The 21,761-nt window shown below is 35.3% G+C and overlaps 1 protein-coding gene across 50 annotated transcripts in view; it reads right to left on the reverse strand.

Moving 5' to 3' along the window:
* Positions 1-325: 325 nt before the first annotated feature.
* Positions 326-21,761, reverse strand: part of madd (MAP-kinase activating death domain) — an 89,514-nt gene continuing 68,078 nt past the window's right edge. For 9 of the 50 annotated variants that reach the window (XM_087261433.1, XM_087261408.1, XM_087261404.1 and 6 more), the window contains 15 exons: positions 19,851-19,951; positions 18,836-18,916; positions 17,434-17,592; positions 16,329-16,446; positions 15,759-15,821; positions 14,628-14,748; positions 14,160-14,265; positions 12,878-12,988; positions 12,690-12,797; positions 12,424-12,588; positions 12,207-12,279; positions 10,612-10,718; positions 7,095-7,164; positions 4,508-4,554; positions 326-1,927 (listed from right to left, as the gene is read on the reverse strand). In XM_087261433.1, the coding sequence (XP_087117559.1) occupies positions 1,814-1,927; positions 4,508-4,554; positions 7,095-7,164; positions 10,612-10,718; positions 12,207-12,279; positions 12,424-12,588; positions 12,690-12,797; positions 12,878-12,988; positions 14,160-14,265; positions 14,628-14,748; positions 15,759-15,821; positions 16,329-16,446; positions 17,434-17,592; positions 18,836-18,916; positions 19,851-19,951 (1,544 nt within the window). In that variant the 3' untranslated portion in view covers positions 326-1,813. Of the gene's footprint in view, positions 1,928-4,507; positions 4,555-7,094; positions 7,165-10,611; positions 10,719-12,206; positions 12,280-12,423; positions 12,589-12,689; positions 12,798-12,877; positions 12,989-14,159; positions 14,266-14,627; positions 14,749-15,758; positions 15,822-16,328; positions 16,447-17,433; positions 17,593-18,832; positions 18,917-19,850; positions 19,952-21,761 lie in introns of all 50 variants that reach the window. The other 41 variants (XM_087261431.1, XM_087261407.1, XM_087261403.1 and 38 more) reach the window with 7 other exon arrangements.

Below are 21,761 nucleotides of genomic sequence, written 5' to 3' on the forward strand. Positions count from 1 at the left end.
ACCGGGTAAATGGATTCAGATACAATATTGTTGCCCATTGCCAATGGAAAAACCATTCAACATTGCTCTATAATATTGCTCTACAACAAATCCACAAGGACCCAACCGTGGAAAAGGTTACCACAAATCTGGTAACAGCCCTGTGGCACTCTCCAATGGGCTCTAAAGGAGGCGGCAGCGAGTTGGAAAAATGTGATGGTTCCGCATCATTTTGGACCGCAAATGAGCATGAAATCAATGCCAGCATGAAAATATCCAAAGTTAATAAATGACCGCTGTATAATAATTGCATTTCACACAATAAGATCACCAACAGCCAGACAGCTGGGTTGGACATATTTTATTTTCATATTGCCAAAGCTGTACAGGTTCTATAAATATTTTTAAATGCTGAAATATTTACATCCATGTCTCTTTTTTTTTTCTTTCCCTCTTGTTCTAAACAATACACAGACTAAAATGAAAGCCCAAATAATGTGCAACTGTATCTCTCTCTCACACACACAAACACGCACGCACACTTTTAGTCAACAGACCCGATCCACTGTCCAAACATTCGTTTCAGCAGACTTGGACTCGGTTTTTGTGCTATTTACATATCCAAACCAATAGTGAGTGGGCTTTTCAAGTCCATTTACAGTCCACAAACAACAACTGAACTGAATGGACACGCAAAACAGATGCGAAATGATTAAAAATGTGAGCAAAAACATAAAAGAACAATATTAAAATATGTAAATGTGACAGCTGCACTGCCCGATCTAGTTGTCAAGAAGAGATGATCTGAGAACAGACACACACTCTCTTGCCATCTGTGTTTCTAAGACACACAAACACACACAGACACACATCAGCAGGAAGAGGACACTTCAGACAGGACATTTTGGACACGATTTTCCCATCACTAGTCAAAAAAAATCTCCAAGTGGCTTTTTCATTGCTCTGTCATTATAACCAACAAACAAACAAACAGAAAACATGATATAGCGATGCCTGAGCCGCTTTCCTCTCATGAACAGTGGATGAACTCTGAGGACACTGGACTTGTTCATGATACCCACTATCGATAGTATTGCACATCTAAAAAAAAAAAAAAAAAAAAAACTACAGTTTTCCATAAACACTTTCAATGCTTCTTCAGCATTTGTTTGCTTTTACAGAGATGTACAGATTTCATCCTTATTTTTAAATATTGATTTCTTTTTTTCTCAAGTGACATGCAATTTCACACAGCAGTTCACAGACAGGGAACTTTACAGCAGAACTAGTACAGTATTTTGAGCGTCACGTGGCAGAGCTAAAGAGATACACTTACAGCAGGTGGAGGAGGGCCAACGGGACATTTACCAATAGGACGGCTGCTCCGTCGAAGACCCCTCGTACGTGGCAGCGATAGATCGTAAAGACTCGAACATTTCACCCACCACAGACAGAACAGACTGCAATTTACAGTACGACTCAGCACATAAATATTAAATACACAGCCTGATATCAGAGGGGGTTCGCCTGGTTTCTGCATGCCAGTGCCAACTCACAAGAGCTGCGCATGAGGCCTGCATGCAACTCCCATTGCAATAAATAAAAGTGTTCGTTTAGGACGTCAATGTCTTATTCTGGTTGGTCCGTATTGTGAGAATGAAATGCCAGCATTTTGTGTCCGTGGAGTGGAATATTAACATTAGGTACAGGACTGGATATATTATTTAGACGGGTCATTTATTCGACAACAAATGTGTTGAAATGCAAATACATCTACATGGAGCTCGGCAGGAGTGTATTGCAAGGGCTGACGTAAACGTTGGAGAGAAGTGTGCTAGCTCGCTAGTGGACGAGGGGACAGCATCTTGGGTTTGCCCTCTGACTCTTTCCCCTTGACCGCCGCCATGTAGGAGAAGAGGCAGAGCACCGAGTAACAGATCTGATGTGCCTGGTAGAGACAGAAGAGTTCACAGGAGTATTTACACCTAAAATAAATCTGTTCTGTAGTATGTTATAGAGCTGGGTAAAGTAGATTCAATATAATTTATTTATTTAATCACATTTTATTCTTTTTTAATCATAATTTTAATTATTTCAATCATTCTTATTTTCTTGTTTCTTTTATTTCTGTTTATGTAAAGCACTTTGAATTACCATTGTGTCTGAAATGTGCTATATAAATAAACCTGACTTGCCTTAAGTCCACCCCAAAATATACATTTTTTTGTAATTTACTCATCCTCTACTTGTTCCAAATTGAGTTTCTTTCTTCTGCTAAACACACAGTCAGATATTCAGAAGAATTTTGGAAAAACAGCTATCCACTTCAATTAGGGCTGCACAATGTATTGTTTAAGCATTGATATCACAATGTGTGTATCCGCAATAGTCATATGGCAGGATTAGATTATTTAATAAAGATTAAAAGACAAAAAAATTGTTCAATATTATTATTTTGAAATAACTTATACAATGAGGACCATGTTATTTTATGCTTGATTGATGAATTTCTGTAACTGAATAACCTAGAAGACCATAACGTTTAATTTTGCTTTCATCTTTGCTCTATTGTATTTATATATGCTTGTAATTTATTCTAATTTATTTAAACACACTGCATAAAAAAAGTAGTGAGCATCTTGATCTATCTAAACGAATGACATATTTACAAACAGAGCTGTTCAAGTCATCCAGTGAAATTATATTCATATTGCAATGTACAGTTGAAGTCTGAATTATTAGCCCCCCTGTATATTTTTCCCCAATATCTGTTAAACAGAAAGATCTTTTTCAACACATTTTTCAACATAATAGTTTTAATAACTCATTTCTAATAACTGATTTATTTTATCTTTCCCATGATGACAGTAAATAATATTTGACTAGACATTTTTCAAGATACTAGTATTCAGCTTAAAGGAAACATATTTTACCCTTTTCAAGATTTACAATAAGTCTTTTGTGTCTCCAGATTGTGTCTGTAAAGTTTAAGCTCAAAACACCCATCAAATTATTTATTATACCTTTTAGAATATTGGGATTTTCTGCTCTAAACAAAATGTAGATATTTTTGTTGTCTGTGCCTTTAATGCTAGTTTCTCCCTGCCCACTGTTCCCACGTGCCTGTCTGAGTGTGCCTAAATCTCCGCTCTCAGCTGCATCCGATAAATGGACAGGCATGAAGAAAAGAGATGTCACGTAATGTTTGTGAGAAATATTACAGTAAGAACTTTACCAATGATTATTGGATGTATTTGTTGTGGAGTTAATTCAAACCTTTCTGCAATATTGAGTCACACACAATGCCCTTACTGAGTTCATGCGCGCACACACAGACACGCACACATTTTGCAAGGCAAATGTGACAGGATATGCATTAATATCCACTGCTGTATGGATATTCGTTATGTTAATGTACAAAATAAACCAAATTTAACGTCCACAAAAAAAAACTAAATTGAAGCGTCTTCTTTTATCGTTGTACTGACATGCTGCTGTTGTGCTAAAGACGATAAAATTTGCTGTAATTCATTACAAACATGCACTGCTTTAAAAACAATTTAAACTTGTATAACTCATTCTTGATCACATGTGATGATGACGGATGATCACAGAGAGCCAAACAGATCTTTTAATGCTAGCTGCTTTGTGCACGTCCTGTCTAGTGGATATGATTATACATGTTACTACAGAGACATGTTAATACATGGTAGTCAATCAATTCGGTGGGCAGGGAAACTGCACTCCTAAGTCACAATGTGGCCGGCCTCAAAAATGGGAGAAATTTGAAACCTATTTTAACATCAGGAAATAAAAAAAAAGAGACATTGTGTTTATATCATCCCAATATGACTGTGCACACAGTACACAGTTCTGTTCAAACAGCTTCAAAAAGATGATTTTCGGTGCCCTTTAAAGTGGCATTTAAAGGCTGAACTAAGTTAATCAGGTTAATTATGCAAGTTAGGGTAGCTAGGCATTCTGTTAATTCTGTAGAAATCGAGAAAACAATTATTGCTTAAGGGGGCTAATAATATTAACCATAAAAGGTTTTTTTTAATTAAAAAACTACTTTTATTCTAGCTGAAATAAAACAAATAAGACTTTCTACTGAAGAAAAAATATTAAAGAAAATACTGTGAGAATTTTTTTGCAGCCCTAACTTTAATAGTATTTTGTGTTCCTTCTACGATTGTCAATGGTTGCTTTCACCCATAATATACTTCAGAATGTCTTCAGGAAGAGACAGTCCCTCTCCTCTCCAAATGCTCAAAAGAATTAATAAAAATAATCAAACTGGGACTTTTTATACTAGTTATATACTGCAACTCTGATGACTTGAAGGGCTCCTTTTATCCCCACTTGTAAGTCACTTTGGATAAAAGCATCTGCTAAATGAACATATCCAAATGTCTTGTTTAGCGTTCAACAGAAGAAAGAAACTCATTAAAGAAAACTGGAACGTACAGGTCTTCTTATTTTTTTACAGTGTACTATATACAGTACTATATGAATACTGAAATCTTACCATAGGAGTCTTGTACTTATGGATCACCACTTCTTTAGTTTCAGGAACTGCAAATCCCAGTGAAGACACAAAATAAACAAAGTTCAACAGCAGTGGAATGACAAATACAAATATTCAAGGGCAGGAGGGGGAGCAGAAAAAGAGAAAGAGGGGAACTCATACATACAGTACTGTACGGCCCATGAAAATGAATATTAATATCTGTAGCTGACCCAGCCACATTTCAGACAGAGCTACAGAGCACTGAATCTTTCCACAGAAGAGAAGAGCTCATATGACTGAACAGGATTTATCATCAGTAAACTTTTTCCAAAAGAATGAGAGAAACTCTTATGCAATGAGCAATCGAGGCAGGCTTAAGGAGGAAAAAGAAAGCCAGAGAGAGAGAAAGAGAGAGGAAAAAAAGAAGATTTACACCAAGTGTGCTGAGGGATAATAGTTATATAGATGGAAAAATCAGAGCAATAGAGAAAGAGAGAAATATATATATATATATATATATATATATATATATATATATATATATATATATATATATGTATATATTTAGAGAGAGAGAGAGAGAGAGAGAGAGAGAGAGAGAGAGAGAGAGAGAGAGAGAGAGATATTAAGTAAGAGAAGGAATATCATTGCAAGTCGAAGCTGGAAGGAAATCCGGGGTCTGCTGGGTTTTCCATCACTCATGGAATGACTTTTAATACAGGCATGAATGAGTGTATGAACTGGAGTTTAAGAAAAGCGATGGCTGACATCAAGGCAGTGCAGTGCAGATGAGCAGTCCACAGCCATTAGAGGAGTCATGACAGATGGTGACAGATGGAGAGGTAAATGAGGAGGACAGGTTCAAGAAAAGAAGAAGAAGAAGAAGAAAAGATAAAGGTGACAGCACTTTACCTGCTGGAGAATGAAGGTTTTCATAGCAGCAAAGATGAGGGGCGGATTACAAAAAGGAAGCACAAAGACACAGCACTAACCCAGTCCAGAGCTGACCCTATAGGACTACAGTAGAGATTTCACGACAGCTTCCTCTGCACAGTCGATTTATCTACAAAACAATCAGCTTAATATTCCGTACCAGGCGTAGTTATAGTGTAAATTCTATGAAGACTTCTATTGTATTGAATCTCTATGAAGGCTACGATGTATTGCATTGTTTTGGGTCATATTGACCAGTTTAGATTTGAATTAAGAATCATAAACATGGATATTAAATTGCTTTTGTGAAGTTTGTGGCTCAATTCAGCCTGCTTGTTTTTATATTAAAGAGATAATTCACACAAAAATGAAAAGTCTGCCATCATTTACTCATTCTTCATTTGTCCAAAACCTATTTGAGTTTCTTTTTGATCTGTTGAACATAAGAGAAGATTTTATGCAAAATGCTGGTTGCTGGCAACCATTGACTTCCATAGTAATGCTTTTTTCACTACTATGAATGTCAACAGGTGCCAGCACCAGCATTCTTCTAAATATGTTCTTTTGTGTACAGTAGATGAAAGCAAGTTTAAAAGTATCTGAGGCACAGAATTAATGATGAGGTCAATATTATTTTTGGGTGAACTACCCCTTTTAGAAAGTAGCACATTTTTTGAATTTTACCTAAGAATTTGTGAGGTTGCTTTTTTTTTAAGTGTGCATTGATGGCTTATATTTTGTATCAGTTTATGAATGTGTGCAGAGTTTGATGTAAATAAATAATGCTGACTTTGTTTGGTGTTGCAAAAGTGTTTGAAAATAACCTTTAAATACACTTAAAATAATCACAATTTCTTATTTATTTATTTAATGACTATTATAAATGTTACTTATTTACTTTAGTTTGATTTTCATTATGTGATTTTTGATGATTTTCACTAAATCCAAAGCAGTCCAAATACAATTGTGAACATTATGTGATGATCAAAAGAACGATGTATTATTAAAGAAAGTGCTTCCTTTTCTAAATGATGCATCTGAGAAAACAACCGCCATCTAAAACTGAGCTGATCTGACTCAAGAATTTAAACAGTTCTCAAATCTGAGGATCTTTTCCACCATCAGAACCATTATTATTATGCAGAGTATGCACATATAAATTCTAATTCATTGTACTCAATAATGTTATTAGGTTTCTAAAATCACATTGAGTTTGTAAATATGAATAAGGAGTTAGCAAGAGTTAGATGATGGCATTAACAAAAGTGGAGAAAACCCACAAGCACAATTAAGTCTGCAATATTGACTGTTATAAATTGAAAATCACTGGGCACTTACAGAGATGGTTCTGGTATTGTGTGCATCACTATATGTAGTTACATGTAAATTAAAATAATTTAATGATTGACAATCAACACTCGATAAAGAATATGCCCTCAAACTGAGCCCTGATAGGCTATTTTTAGGATTTACATTCTAAAGAACATCCCATCCTTAAACTGCATTGATAGTGCAGCTGCCAGATTTGCGTCCTGCTCTTGAAGCTCATACAATAATTGAAACGAACACATCTAACAGTGCTGAACGTGGTTAACTCCTCTGCTTTGCTCTGCATGTGACTGAGTTACTGCTGTGTCGCGTACAGGCCTAGAATCAAAATGGGGGTAATTACCAAACTCCTCCAGGACAAAGACTCCTTTCACTGTATTGCACTTTTTAATGTGATTCAGCTCTATGAAAACCTAAAAACAAACAAAAACAAACAAAAAAAACAACAAGAGGACACACTGTTACCAACTCAATCACACACTTGTGGGAAAGAAATAAAGTTTTTTTTTTTCTGAAGAGATGAGAATCTGGACAGTTAGTAACTGTAAACTAGGGAGAAAACGAAGAAAGAACATGATAAGCAAGCTGTTGAAAAGCTATCAGAACTAAAAAAATAAGGAAATAAAAAAATGACTGCACGGAAAGAGAAGTTTCCATGTTGACAGGATTACATGGGCCGGTGACGCAAATGGAGAGCCATGAAAGTTTCATGAAAGAATGTGCAACTCATTACAGACCCTCATATTCTTTAGAGTAAAAATAACCCCAGATTTCCTATTTTTGCATATTTTTTGGCAGAATTATACCAAGTTAATCAACAAGTCAACACCGCAAGTCATAAAAGAGATCCTCACTTTTATTAACATCTTAATTTTACGGTTCTCAAAATGACGTCTTCTTGAGGCACTGGAGACTTGTATAACAGATGTGTTTCTGAAACACTAATATGAATCCGCAGCTGTTACCATTTGCACCAAAAAGTGGGAACAAAATCATGGCATTGATCCTCTGATGTGCTGAAATAAGGGCCCATGCAAAGACATCCATGGAAAATTCCATTATCAGACGAAAAAAAAATAGAGACACAAAAGAGAAACAAAGAGAGAGAGAGAAAATAATACAAAAGACATTAAATGGAAATAAAAATCACACAAGAGTGACGTCTGCCAGAAAAGCTACAAAACAAGGTAAAAGAAAGGAGAAAGTAAATGAAAATGGTACGCTAAAAAGCAAAGACTGCAGAGGTTGTGTGTACCTTCCGCTCCTTGCAGGGGGAGAGAGCATGGGAGAGAAACGGTTTGGATTATTATTGGACAAAAAGAGCACAAAACACCCTCTGGTGCTACGAACCCACCCTTACGGTATTAAAACTCCAACTGCTGATTCCTTCCAGAAAGAACAAAGGCTTTGTTGCATTAACTGCTAATGTCTGCCATTATGGTAATGTTAGTTTTGAAGTCCCGATGTTGTTCCCACCCCATTACCCCTCCATGCCTCCTCCACCAGCAATGAAGACCAGCTCCCTCACACATGCCTACAGCCAAACCATTACAACACACACAGCTACACTACGTGGATGATCTGCACATTTCAACAACCCTGACCTCTTCTTAGCATTCAAGTAATCAACTAATAACCCCAGAAATGCACCTATAATGTATTTATACCTGTTTATAGGTCAAGGATGAGCGATCACATTTTAATGTCCACATTGAATAAAATGTACAAAGGTGATTTTACATGCATATTAAATGCAAGTAAATGTGACTGCTTTAATGTTTCAAATAGCTTTTCCTGAAAATAAAATGTCAAAATATGGATGAAATATTGAGAGTACATATATAAAACATACATATTCTGTATTTATTCAAATGTGTAAAGAAAAGTAATATTTTAGGAACTAAAATATAAATACTAAAACACTAAATATATATTTTAAATAATTGAAAAATGCCTTGAGGTCAAATGGGTAAAAATTTATTTAATAGGTAAATGTTTAAAGCAAAATGCTAAATTATATTGTTTGAAATTAGAATTAAATAGACTTTAATTTCATCAAATGTTTTTTCTAAATATGCCTGATAAGATTTCTTTTTTAAAACTACTGTTAATTGTTTTCATCAGCAAATAATGAAAATAATGTATGATATTAACACTATTTTGCTCAGATTTTTTTTTTAAACAGGACACATTTCATTGTATGTTACATAGAAAATGTATGTTTTGATATGTGAAATGATATTATGATATTTTAATAGCTTTAAATTTGAAAATTCAGGGTTTACTCACACACACACACACACACACACACACAATGTCTTTCCAAACCTGTGTGAAGTTTTTTATTCTGCAAAACACTTTTTGGTTCACACTGACTTCCACTGAATGGATAAAGACACATTGGAAATCAATGGGAAGCGACAACAATTTTCAAAATATCTTCTTTCATGCTCCATACAGATTTGGAATGAGAAACTGTAAGGGTTAGAAAATCAGGACAGGTGTAAATGTTTAAAATATATATTTTTTGGTCATTAGAGCACCAGAATTCCATGAGCTAAGATGAAGGGTGAGTTAGAACAAAAATAAATGGCCTGTTTAAGTCTCTTCTATAGAATCAGTGTTACTAGAAGTACTGTTACTAATAGTATAGTGTAACTAATTCTTCTGTCCTTGTAGTAGCTTACTAATGGGATATTTTCAGTTGAAATGAACACAAGCTTTTTTGTGTGTACAATTCCCTCCTCTTTGAAATGTCTTTACATTTGAGCTTTATAAACAGCGAATTAGCAAAATAGTCCAATAAACCCAAACTAATAAATACACAAACATATAGACCAAAAACTGACTTATGTAAAGTAGCTTATATTAGAACCAGTACCTCATTATCTATTAGACCTCATTTTAAGCCTATTTAATCATACTTGATAATAAGGATAAAAATAAAAATAAAAATAAATAAAAATAAAATTTGCTGCTAATGTATTTCCCCCAGGCCAGCTAAGATGTTAAAGAAGATGCAATAAAGAAGATTTTAAGCTGAGAGTGATGTCATTGGTGATTTTTAAAATGCAAGTCAATGCTATCAGTACATTTGAGCACACATCTGAACTCTACAGAAAAACAAAATCACCTCCACCTTAAATGGCCTGAAGGTAAGTAAATTAACAGCATTTTGATATTTTCTTTATCATTAAAGCCCATTAACATTGTTAAAATGTTTGCAAAAATATCCTTTTAACTCTCCCCAACAATGTAATTTGTACTGCTTGGAGTATGTTTTGCACAAGGTTCTACATCTTACCTCTGGCACACCACAATAAACCGACATCACACCAACATTCACAAACCTTAAGGACCAGAGCTGGGCGCTGTGACCATTAACACGTCATACTAACACACACAGCGGGTGGAATGTTCTGACATTTGAAAAAGTAAATCTCTGCTCGTGATTATGCAACCCAAAAAACAAACATCCAGCAAATAAAGCCAAACGACGACAACAACAACAATAAAAAAAAGAAAACAGCAACTCCTCTCAGAGATTCTTCAGGAACAACAGATTAAGTCAGGCTTAAATTCAAATATTCGTTTTAGATCTGATAATGCCTTTAAGTCTTAGGTTAGCTTCTTATTTCTTTGTAAGATGTTCCAAAAGATTCTCAGAGGAAGTTTAAGGCACGGGTAGAAAGAAAGAGTAAGAGGAAGGAAAGGAGACATGGAGATATGGTGAGATGAATACAGACGAGAAGTGGCAGAAAAGAGAAACAGGGGATTGGATGGATTGAGAATGACAGGAATGGTGGTGTTGAATTTGGCAAGCACTTTGTCATGGCTATGAGAAAGGCAACACCTCCTACCTGGCTGTGCATAAATTTGAGGTTGATGCCTTCCAGTGTGACTTGGAGGAGACCACCCTCCCCTGTCTTCATGTCCTGAACCGGAAACTCGCCTCCAAGCTCTGGACCTGCACATGGGAAGGAGAGAACTTGTTTTAGACTTGTTTTGGAAAAACAATTATTTCATTGAGAAAATTATAGTAGAGTAGTTGCCAAAATAGTTGCCCAGCCAAGGAAAATGCATACTTTATCCTTTATTCAAACATATTGATGTCATGTTGATGTAGTTTTTTTAAAGAGTATTATGCTGTTGTTCTTGGCGAGGGTAAAACTTGTATGCACTCCACATTTCAGTGGTTTCATTTGTGATAACGCAAGGAAACATGTTTGTAGACGAAAACAGCCCAAAGCCCAAAAAACAAATGAGTCAATTAAATATTAATCACTCATAACTTTATTGTACTCAATGTATACTTTTTGTCTGTTTGCAAATGTAAATGCTTATTTTTTCAATTATTTTTCAATAATTTTGTCAATTAAACATCTTAAAGGGATACTTAAAGGGAATGTTGGAAACCAGTAACCACAGACATCCATAGTAGAAAAAAAACAAAATATTATAGAAATCAATGGCTAACGGTTTTTAAACTTCCTCAAAATATCTTTTTATGAAAAACAAAACTCAAACAAGTGAATGGTGAGTACATGATGATCATATTTTCAATTTTGTGTGAACTAACCCTTTAAACCTTCATAACTTGCTCATATTTTCTTGGTTCCGTTAAACTTATTGGGATTGTGAATGGCAAGTATTGTGCCAATGCCACCTCAAGAGACCACTTTGGCCAGCACAAATACTAAAAAGGGCAAATTCAGGTAAGTTACATTACTTTTATTATTGTCATTATTGATAAATGTGGTCTAGTTTACCTAAATTTAAGCAATAAAATTAAATGGTTTGGGTGAGTAAGAATAATTTTGTTTATGGAAATTATTGACAAACATCCAACTCAAAAATTCTAAAACTCCAAATATTTGAAAGTAGGGCAGGGAGATTAATCGAAAATGAAAACGTAAACACATTTGAGCAAATCTGCAATTGTCATGCACATCTTGTCAGGGAAGCATGGTGTGATCAGAAGTAAATCTCCTCCGGAGGCCAGAGGGTAGTCTTGGGCTAAAACACTAAACACAGACAAAGGAGACACCCAGGAAATGCCCAATGTATTGTATTACAAACAAAAGTTTGAACTGCTTTCATTGATTTCGCATGACTAATAATCATGTTTATGGGATAATCTAACATAATGATTTATTTCAAACACTCGACTGAAGTTATACAGAGATTCTGGAACATTCTGGAACAGTTATTTTCACTGACAAGCGACACAAACATATGTCATTATCACATAATGATTATATCTCGATGTCACAATTTCCAAAGTGATTTTTGTCAGACAGACTACAGCTGTGTTTGTGTAGTAAGCTCTGCTCCATCTAAGCGCACTTACCAGAGGTTTACTAGAACCAGCTTTACAGACAAAATGTCCATGAAAATCTCCTTTGATTAATCTCCCAACCTAAGCGTACAAAGCGTACGAAGACCCACAATGTACCTGGTTTGATGCTTTGTTGTCGAGCAGCAGCACGCTCCATGCTGTCTTTAACACAGTAGTACAATTCCCGACACTTCACACAAACAAAAACACACAGCAAGAGACAATTAAGTATGGTAACTGATTATTAACTTCACTCTCAAGTCTCAGTTGATTTATATTGTATTGTTCCAGTATCCTCAGTGTACATCTGTACTCCATTATGACTGCATCTTACCTTCTTAGTGTAAAACTTGTTTAGCTGCGTCTCCTGGCCGTTTCTCCTCCACAGACACAACACTTTAGTTTTGGGACAGTAAGTCATATTTATGAGCTTCTCATACCACCAGCGCTCATAGACTGTGCCAATATTACTGCGCAAGACGATGCAATCATCACACACCTAAACACACACAAGAAAAAAAACAGAACCCAGTCCTCAGTTAGTATATGCTTTATTTAGAACAGATCAAAAGAATAAAAAACGAAATGTAAAACTCGTACCTCCATGAAGAATATGTCACCAGTTGTATCTGTCCCAGCATGCACAACAAATGTCTGTTTTTTAATATGCCTGCTGCCACTCGGCCTGATAGAAAGCTCCCGACCGCTCTGAAACAAACCACATGGATCTGTCAAACACTCATTATTTCATCAGAATGGGTTTGACTACTTCTTTATTAAGTTCTTACTAAATGTGCGAGGCGATCCAGGACTTCATTGATCTCCTGACTGTGAGTGAGGCCAATGTGGGATTTGCCCATAAGACGACGTACTTTCTTCCTGATGTCGTTTTTACCGACCTAGAAAAAATGGTAACAGTTATAGTTATAGTTTACTGAAATATATTGAACAGTTACATATTTAAAAGTTTCGCGTCAGTATAATTTTTAATGTGTTTGAATTCATCAATTCAACAATAGTTATTATTGGTATTATATTAGTATTAATATTAATAATAAATGTTAAAATGCTGTTAATGTCTGCAATAAAAAATCTTACTCTATCACTCCAGTATTCAGTTCCAAAAGAAACATTATTATTTTTATTATTATATATTATTAAAATTAAATTCAGCGCAATAATAAAAAGTAAAAATCTCTTATGATACCCAATGCTACATTAAAAATACATATTTAAATTAACGGTTTTAATACATTTTACAATGCAATTTATTAATGGGTAAGAAAAATGTCCAAAAACATTTCATATTATTACCAATGTTAAAAATAGTTCAAATAAACAGCATTTGCTTGATATACACTAACCGGCCACTTTATTAGGTACACCTGTCCAACTGCCCATCATCGCAAATTTGTAATCAGCCAATCACATGGCAGCAACTCACTGCATTTAGGCATGTGGATATCTGCTGCAGTTTAATTCGAGCATCAGAATAGAAAGAAAGGTGATTTAAGTGACTTTGAACGAGGCATAATTGTTTTTTAGAAGTTTCAGAAACTGCTGATCTACGGGGATTTTCACACTCAACCATCTCTAGGATTTACGCACAGCGATTCGACAAATAGAAAATATCCAATGCATGGCAGTCGCTGCAACATTCGGATGGTAGGGTCAGAATTTGGCCTCCACCGTCACCAGATCTCAATCAATAGAGCACCTTTGGGGTGTGGTGGAACGGGAGATTTGCATCATGGATGTGCAGTCGACAAATCTGCAGCCACTGCATGATGGTATCATGTCAATAAGGACCTAAGTTTCTGAGGAGCATTTCCAATTCTCTGTTGAATCTACGAAGGATTAAAGCAGTTCTGAGGGCTAAATGGGGTCGAACCCGGTACTAATAAGGTGTACCTAATAAAGTGGCCGGTGAGTGTAGGAACAATTTTAAAAACATCACTGAAATTTCTGATCAAATCAATGCTGACCCCAGACTTTAACATAGTAGTTTATATAAAAATCTCAATATTTATTTAAACATATGTGAAGAAATGAAACTGTGCTTGTTGATACCTTCATCATAAGCATGTAAGCAATCATATTGTGCAGAAGCGTGGCCAGCAGTCTGTCCTCATCATCCTCCAGTCTCTTGCGGTCATGATCTCCCAGAGAAAGATACCTGAGAGAAAATAAAACAGCACAGTCGTATTTGGACAGACTAATCAAAACAGAGCATCACAGTTTACATCTAAACCCTAGCATGACCAAAAAGCTTATAGCTCAAGGCTGGTTAAAAACACTCCACTACTTTCCTGAAGAACAGAACATATGGAAAATGTTTCAACATTTTCAGATGGCTGTAATTTGTAAGTATGAACTCTGTAATACGCTTAGTACGCTATCATCAAGGTATGCAAACTTTTGAAAGCAGACAATTATGAATGATCAATTTCATGTTGGGCTTTTTCCATTTCGTGGTTATTTGTTGCTTTCGTTGCTGCATGATAACTCCTGCAGGCACTTAACAACACACACACAAACCTGTCAATCATTTCTTGTGGTCCCTGATCCATTCCCATTCCTTCCCGTTCCAGCATTACGGCATCCAGGAAGGCGTCCTCCCAGAACTGCATCTGATCCCACAGAGTTGAGCGCTCTTTACCTACACATACACACGTTTACACTCTTTACTTGAGGAAAACGGCACTTCAGTTTAACATGCCAGAATAGACAATGACAATATGTAGAGTATTACAGTAAGCACCCTTTATAAAATGAATTAACAAAGAAACCTCAGGCACCCAAATGCTATGGAAGCTTGTTTCAGCCATGAAATAAAAAAGGTAAACACAGATTTTTATCTTTCAATCCTAACTTTCCTTCCTCCTGCAAAAATAATTTTACAATTCAGACTTCTTAGAACTGTTATTTTACATCTTGCAACTGAACTTTATAGACTATAAACATGAAATTGCAAGACAGAAAAAGGTATTGCTTTATGACATCTTAAAATTCTGAGATTAGCAAAATGTAAAGCTGTAAAAAAAATTTAGTTTTTTGATACACTTTTGACTTTGTACTAGAATTTAATGTACTTTCCAATCCTATACTCTCAGTTTCTTCTGTAAGAAAAAAAAGTCAGAGATATAAAGTTGCAATTACCTTTTTTAAGCCACAGGCTTCCATACAAAGCGACTGCACAGCATGCTTTAATAAAGGTGCTATCAAACCGTATGAAATTAATTTTAACACAGCATTAACACACGCCTACATACATCTGCTTATTGTTTCAGCATTTGCATTCTCTCAAACTGTTTTGTCGCAACACACTGAACACACTGAACTGGAAAGTAAAAGTGATTTATCAGACCCATCTGGTTTCTTTATTTTACTTCACTTATTATATTTAATATAATAACACCATAAATTGACCATAAGTTCATGCAAACAGTAACATGCGCACAAACACAAATAATAAATAATCAAATATTCAATAATCAAATCAAATAATCGAATTTCTTGTGGGGAAAAAACAGCAACACAATCTATATGCTCCATCTAAGACTTAAACACACAATCATAGCATAGCGTGTGGAGTCTACTACTACGACTCCACATTTCCATAAATAGACACACAAATCTCAAACGTCAAAGGTCAGAGTTCAGCCATACTCAGAGAAAAGGTTTCCATTGCAGCATCCTCCAACTGGTCCCAAACTGAGCTTTTATCCCGGCCTTTGTGGCATTAAATGGAAGTAAAAAAAGGAGAGAAGAGGGGAAAGGAGGTAGCCGCAGAGCAGAAGGCACAAAAAGTGTTAGAAAGAGAGCGTTAGAAGCAAAGCTTTAAGCTGTCAGAGATTTGCAAACCAATAAGTCATCAACACTGGTTAAAACAAGAACACATTTAGAGTTAATGAGCAAATTAACAGAGGACTTTGTAGTGCTCAAGCATGATATGCTGAATTATCTGATGCCATCATTTGAAAAAAGACAGCTCTAAAAGAGTACTCTGTGAGGACAGTATTACATATTTTAAAGATTAAAATAAAGGAAAGCCAACAGAGGCCATTTTTGAAAGCACCACATTGTTAATAATCATTATTGAGTTGACAATAAGTTGATTACTAAATCAGTTAGGAGAATGGACATGAAAGAAGAAAAAAATAAAGAAAGCAAGAACAAAATAAAATGAATAAAAGGAGAGGACCGCTGATGGGATTAAAGAGGAGGATATATTCTTACCCAGAAGCCCCTCACACAGATAGATCCTCATGCTAACATCCTCAACGGGTGGAGCAGGTGCTGCTTTATTAACACCAACAGGCTCCTTCACTCCTGGCTTCAGCTTGTGTGTCTTGCCCTACATGATCAAGCATAAAATAAATTAATTGAATTATTTAAAATATTAATTTAATCCTTCAATAGTTCCAATTTCAGCTTAAATTTGAACATTTAAATGTATCTTTTATATTTTTATCAAAACATCATTATATAGTCTTTTACCATAACATCTTGCAAGTCACAAAGCAGCAAGGAGACGCTGACACTTTTAGTCTTCCATTAAAAAAAAAACTATAACAGTGGCCATTTTCTGACAAGCCTTTACATCACCATAAATCAACATATTTCAGAGAGAGAGACGTATAACTGTAGGCTAAAAACTGTAAATTAACATTTGAAGTAGAATCATTTAAAGGAACACAAAAAATGGTCACCCTTTATTTAAATGTACAATTCAAACTATTAAGAAACCAACAACAATTAAAACTTAAAGCTTAATAAACTACAACTAAGCTGCTTATTGATAGTTAATAAGATAGTAGTTGGGTTTAGGTATTGGGTGGGATTAGAGATGTAGAGATGTTAAGTAGAGATCCTACTTTATAAGTGCTAATAAACTTCTAATATATTAATAATTGGCAGTAGTAACTGGTGCGATTGTTATTTAAACTGAATAGTTACCCGATAAAAAATCAGCCTCAATAAAAATAAAGCAAATTTTATCAGCTTAAAAAAATGTATATATGCAAATATACACACACACACACACACACACACACACACACACACACACACACACACACACACACACACACACACACATATATATATATATATACACACACACACACACACACACACACACACACACACACACATATATATATATATATATATATATATATATATATATATATATTTACTCCTGTTTTTTATTTATAAAAAAACATTTTTGAGTGTTTTAGATGTAATATTTTGTTATATGATGCATGCAGTATGAAAACAGTGAAAGATGTTAAGATGCAGTAATGAAGCCTGTGGATACAGATGTTGGAGAGATACTCACAAACACTGAGCTGGTTGCAGGGTTGGTCTCAATCTCACTGTCAGACAGTGTGCCACGGGACAGGTTGAGATGCTGACCATGTCTTCCTGTCAGGCCATCTCCAGCAGTGCTGCTCAGGTCACTGTCTGCACCGAGCGTCTCACCTGAGCTGTTACTTACCTACACATTCAAGAGCAGAGATCAGCAACAGTACAGCAAACGACAGGAATTGTGTGACTGATTAAATAAGGTACTTCACCACAAAACAAGAATCAGAAATGCTAAAATCTGCATGATCTGTGAAGCAGCTTGTAAATATAGCTAAACTCTTTTACACAGTAACAGAAATTGTAAAAACCCATTGCTGACATGTCATTGTTAAACAATTTATTACAAAAAAACAAACAAATCATAAACAACATAAAACACAGACAATATAGTTAAAGACACATTTATTAACCCTTTTAATTATTTTTCAAATAAGTGATGTTTAACAGAGCAAGGGATTATTACAGTACTTCTTTTATTTTCTTCCGGAGAAAGTCATTTTTCTTTTAGTTTGTCTGCAATACAAAACAAATATTTTAAAGTAAAAAAAATAAAGCTATGCTAAATATTATTGGCCAACTTGGCTACAGAATAAACCACTGTTGTCCAATGACTTGCTCAATTAACCTGACCTGCCTAGTTAATCTAATTAATCTAGTTAAGCATTTAAAGGTCCCATGAAATGAAAATATGTTTTTTTTAGCTTTTAGTAAAATTGTTTTTATTTTTAAGGATATCTACTGTAAGCTAATGTGCTCCTTTTATCACTTCCATCTAAATTAATCAACAATTTATTTTCATGTGATCTTACACTTCAGTTTATCATCAAATCTTGACCAATCAAATGTTCTCTAGTATCTGACATGCCCTGCCCCTTCAAGATGTTTCTCATTTGTTGTTCAATTGGTGCTCTTGAGCTTAACCACTCTCACTGGCGGAGCTGTGATCAAAATAAAACGCTATTGGCTGTTTTTTAAAAAGGGGAGGGGTAATCTATGTCCCACCCTCTATTTATGTTTCAGTTAAAATTACGTCAAAAATTTAATAAAAATATCAGAATTTTCAAAGCACTTCACCGGACCTTTACATAATACTTTAAGCTGAATTCTAGTATCTGTAGTGAGACTTTTCTTCATAAAATCTCAATTTGTGGTCTATACTGTACAGCAAACAAAATAATTAATAATTATAGCATAAAGAAGGCAACTAAACGATGACTGAAATAATTATTTGAGTGAACTATCTATAAGCTGAAATAGAAAGTACATGACTAGAATGCAAGATAGAAATAAATACATATTGAACACAGCTATGAGAATCAGCCTGTTAAAGTTATGAGGTGGTTATATTCTCTATAATGGCCGTGCCCTACCACTGTGCTGGCCTCTGAGTCCTGGCTGGTGCTTCTGGTCAGAGCAGGAGGTTCAGAGCTCGCCAGGGAATCCGTATCACTCTTCTTCAGCAGGTCCAGAGTTGTAAAAAAATAATAATAATAATACAACAATAAAAAGTATGTTTAAGCATATTTCCATCACAGCTCAAAAATAGGCCCGCCCATTAGCGACAATCTCTCCCTCATTAGCATAAACAGCCCTGAGTGAGAAGTAGCCGTCTGCCATTAAAGTTTTTACTTGCTGAAGATAACCTCAACGACTAAGAGCAGGGGTCAGGAACCTTTAAGCAAAGAGCCATTTCTGATTTTTTAGCTAATTAATATTTTTAAAGAGCCATTGATTTATTTATATATATTTATTTTCAATAGGAAATTTTTGAAAGTTTTTTTAAACCGCAAAATATTATTGAAGGGAGAAAGCTGAAGAGCCACATATTTTCGATAAAAGAGCACTATGTTGCTTGTGAGCTACAGGTTCCCCACCACTGAACTAAGATTATAAATGAGGAGTTTAAGGATGCATAAATTAACACAGCACTCTAGGTCGCCTTCTTTTGAGATAATTTGTTTGACATTTTCAGCTTTTCACAGAGATAACGTGAAATTCCCAAATATGTATTTATTGCTATTTTCTGTTTGCGTATATACGCTCAACCAAAGATCTTTTACACTGGCAAAGAAACTGCAGAGAAATACATTTTTTGAATGTTTGAAATGAGACAAAAGATACATAAATGGTTCATAAACCATTCATAAACCATTGTTGTGGTTCATAAACTATAACAAACTTGTTAAGGTCTTTGGGGCATGTTGCATTTTCCAAGGCACAATACAGTATATGTAACACACAACACTCCCATTGGTCGAGTTCATATCAACAAAGATTTTTTCTAACATAGGTATTATAACCGTTTTCTATGCATTCAGTAGGGAAATAAAGTTCTGAAATAGAGATTATAATTACTTTTATGTGATATCACGTTAACAGCTACTGTACCTGTGAGCCAGATGTCACACTGAGGCCACTGTCTGCACTGATCTGTGATTTCTTCTCCTCAGTGTCTCCTCCTTCTACACGTTGTTTTACTCCATCCGCTCCTGCAGAAAACACACAATGAGCTCCTCCGTCCATTAACTGTCTGAACCGCATTCTGGGAGAGTCATATGACTAACAGCGAGCTGAAACCATTTTTGTACTTCATCGATCTCAGCGAGTGAAATAATGCCATTTCAGCCGGCTGCCACTCATTAGACTGCAGGGCAGGCAGAAAGAAACAAATAATGCTTGCGGTCAAATTGGGGGAAACTCACAGAAGCAGATCAGCTGACAGTGGGCCAGATCAGTTCACAGAATAGCACTAGGTATCACAGACACACAGACAGAAGCAGTCACACATGCAGGCAAACACAGTCAACCAGTCGGACAGGAGGAAGCTTCAGCTGCAACTAACGTACTCACTGCTTCTTCAATATTCAAACCCATTATGCAATTGCAAACCAAACTTGCTCAAAACTGATTACACCATATGAGGCATCATGACTTAAAAAAAAAAAGCTTGGGCTAAAATACATTAGCAAAAAAAAACATTTAACAGCAGTTTTGTTTTTCTTTAGAGGCACATGTGGTCTTTGAAACATTCAATACTTGACTACAATAAGTAAGCGACACATGGTTTACATCTCATTTCTCATACTTGTATCGTAGAAAGATAAAGTAAACCAAAATAAACAGCACATGCCTGTGTTCAGTCATTGAGACATATCTGTAAAAATAACTACTAAAAGATAATCACCTGATTTCCGTTTATTTAAACCACCTGATAGCAATGAAAAATGAAATAAATGCACAAACCCAAAGTGAAAAAAGAAAAAAAATAGAGGAAAACAGTCAAGAGTAGAGATAGGCATGAGTACCTGAGAACTAGGAAGTAATGATGATTTTGTGATTGGTTACAAGAGTACATTGGGTTGTAACTTGCATTCTGATTGCTTTGATTGAAAGGCATCAATATACAAAGACCTGACTTAAAAGTCCACAAAAGCAATGGCATGGCGTATTAACAGGTATGCAATCTAATACAGGAGTCTTGCAATGCACTGCTTTTAAAGAGCTACAGTACCTCAAATGAGACAAAAACATAGTAAAAAAAAAAAAAAGTTCACAAAATTATAATAACTCTCATAGTGTGATACCATAGATATTTACACTAGATATCGCACACAGACCCTGAGCATGTGTCAATACCGGTACTACATTTGTACAGTGCTACGAGGACAAATGTCATTAAACAAAACTAGGTCAAGATTAAAGCCAATCTGAAGATGCTGGACTTTTGCGCTGCTTACAGGTTTAGTAATGAGCAAACAAAGAAAACAAAGCATAAAGGCAGAACATTTCATAGGTAAGATTTAGTTTTTTTGTTTTGTTTTTTGTGTAAATGTTTGTATGTTATGGACTAAACAAGTTTAGATTGTGCTAAACTAAACATAGTTTGTGCTAAACAAGTAACATTATTGATGACAATACAATCACTTACTGCAATGACCATGAGGCAAAGTAGCACCAACTTGAACTAAATTTAAGGCGTATGCTAGTTTTGTTGAGTAAAATAAGTAAATAATGTAAATGAAATATGACAACAAGACGATGTGTTGTGTTAGAACCGTGTATTATTGTCGGCAAAGTGAAGTAACAATTAGTTTCTGAAGTAACATTTAAAGGTGCCTGATAACATATCAGTGCCTGTGCCTCAATGTGCATACTGTCCACCCTAAATTATTAAATATTACAAACATTATAAAGGTGTATATATATCAGAAATGTGGATATGCACATTGACACACAGAGATATCGATGGTTCACATGGAGTCATTCATAAACTCATTCACGAAGGAATCGCTCCCTCTG

This window comes from Danio rerio, chromosome 7 (assembly GCF_052040795.2).
Source record: "Danio rerio strain M-AB ecotype USA chromosome 7, GRCz13ab, whole genome shotgun sequence".
NCBI classification, from domain to species: domain Eukaryota; kingdom Metazoa; phylum Chordata; class Actinopteri; order Cypriniformes; family Danionidae; genus Danio; species Danio rerio.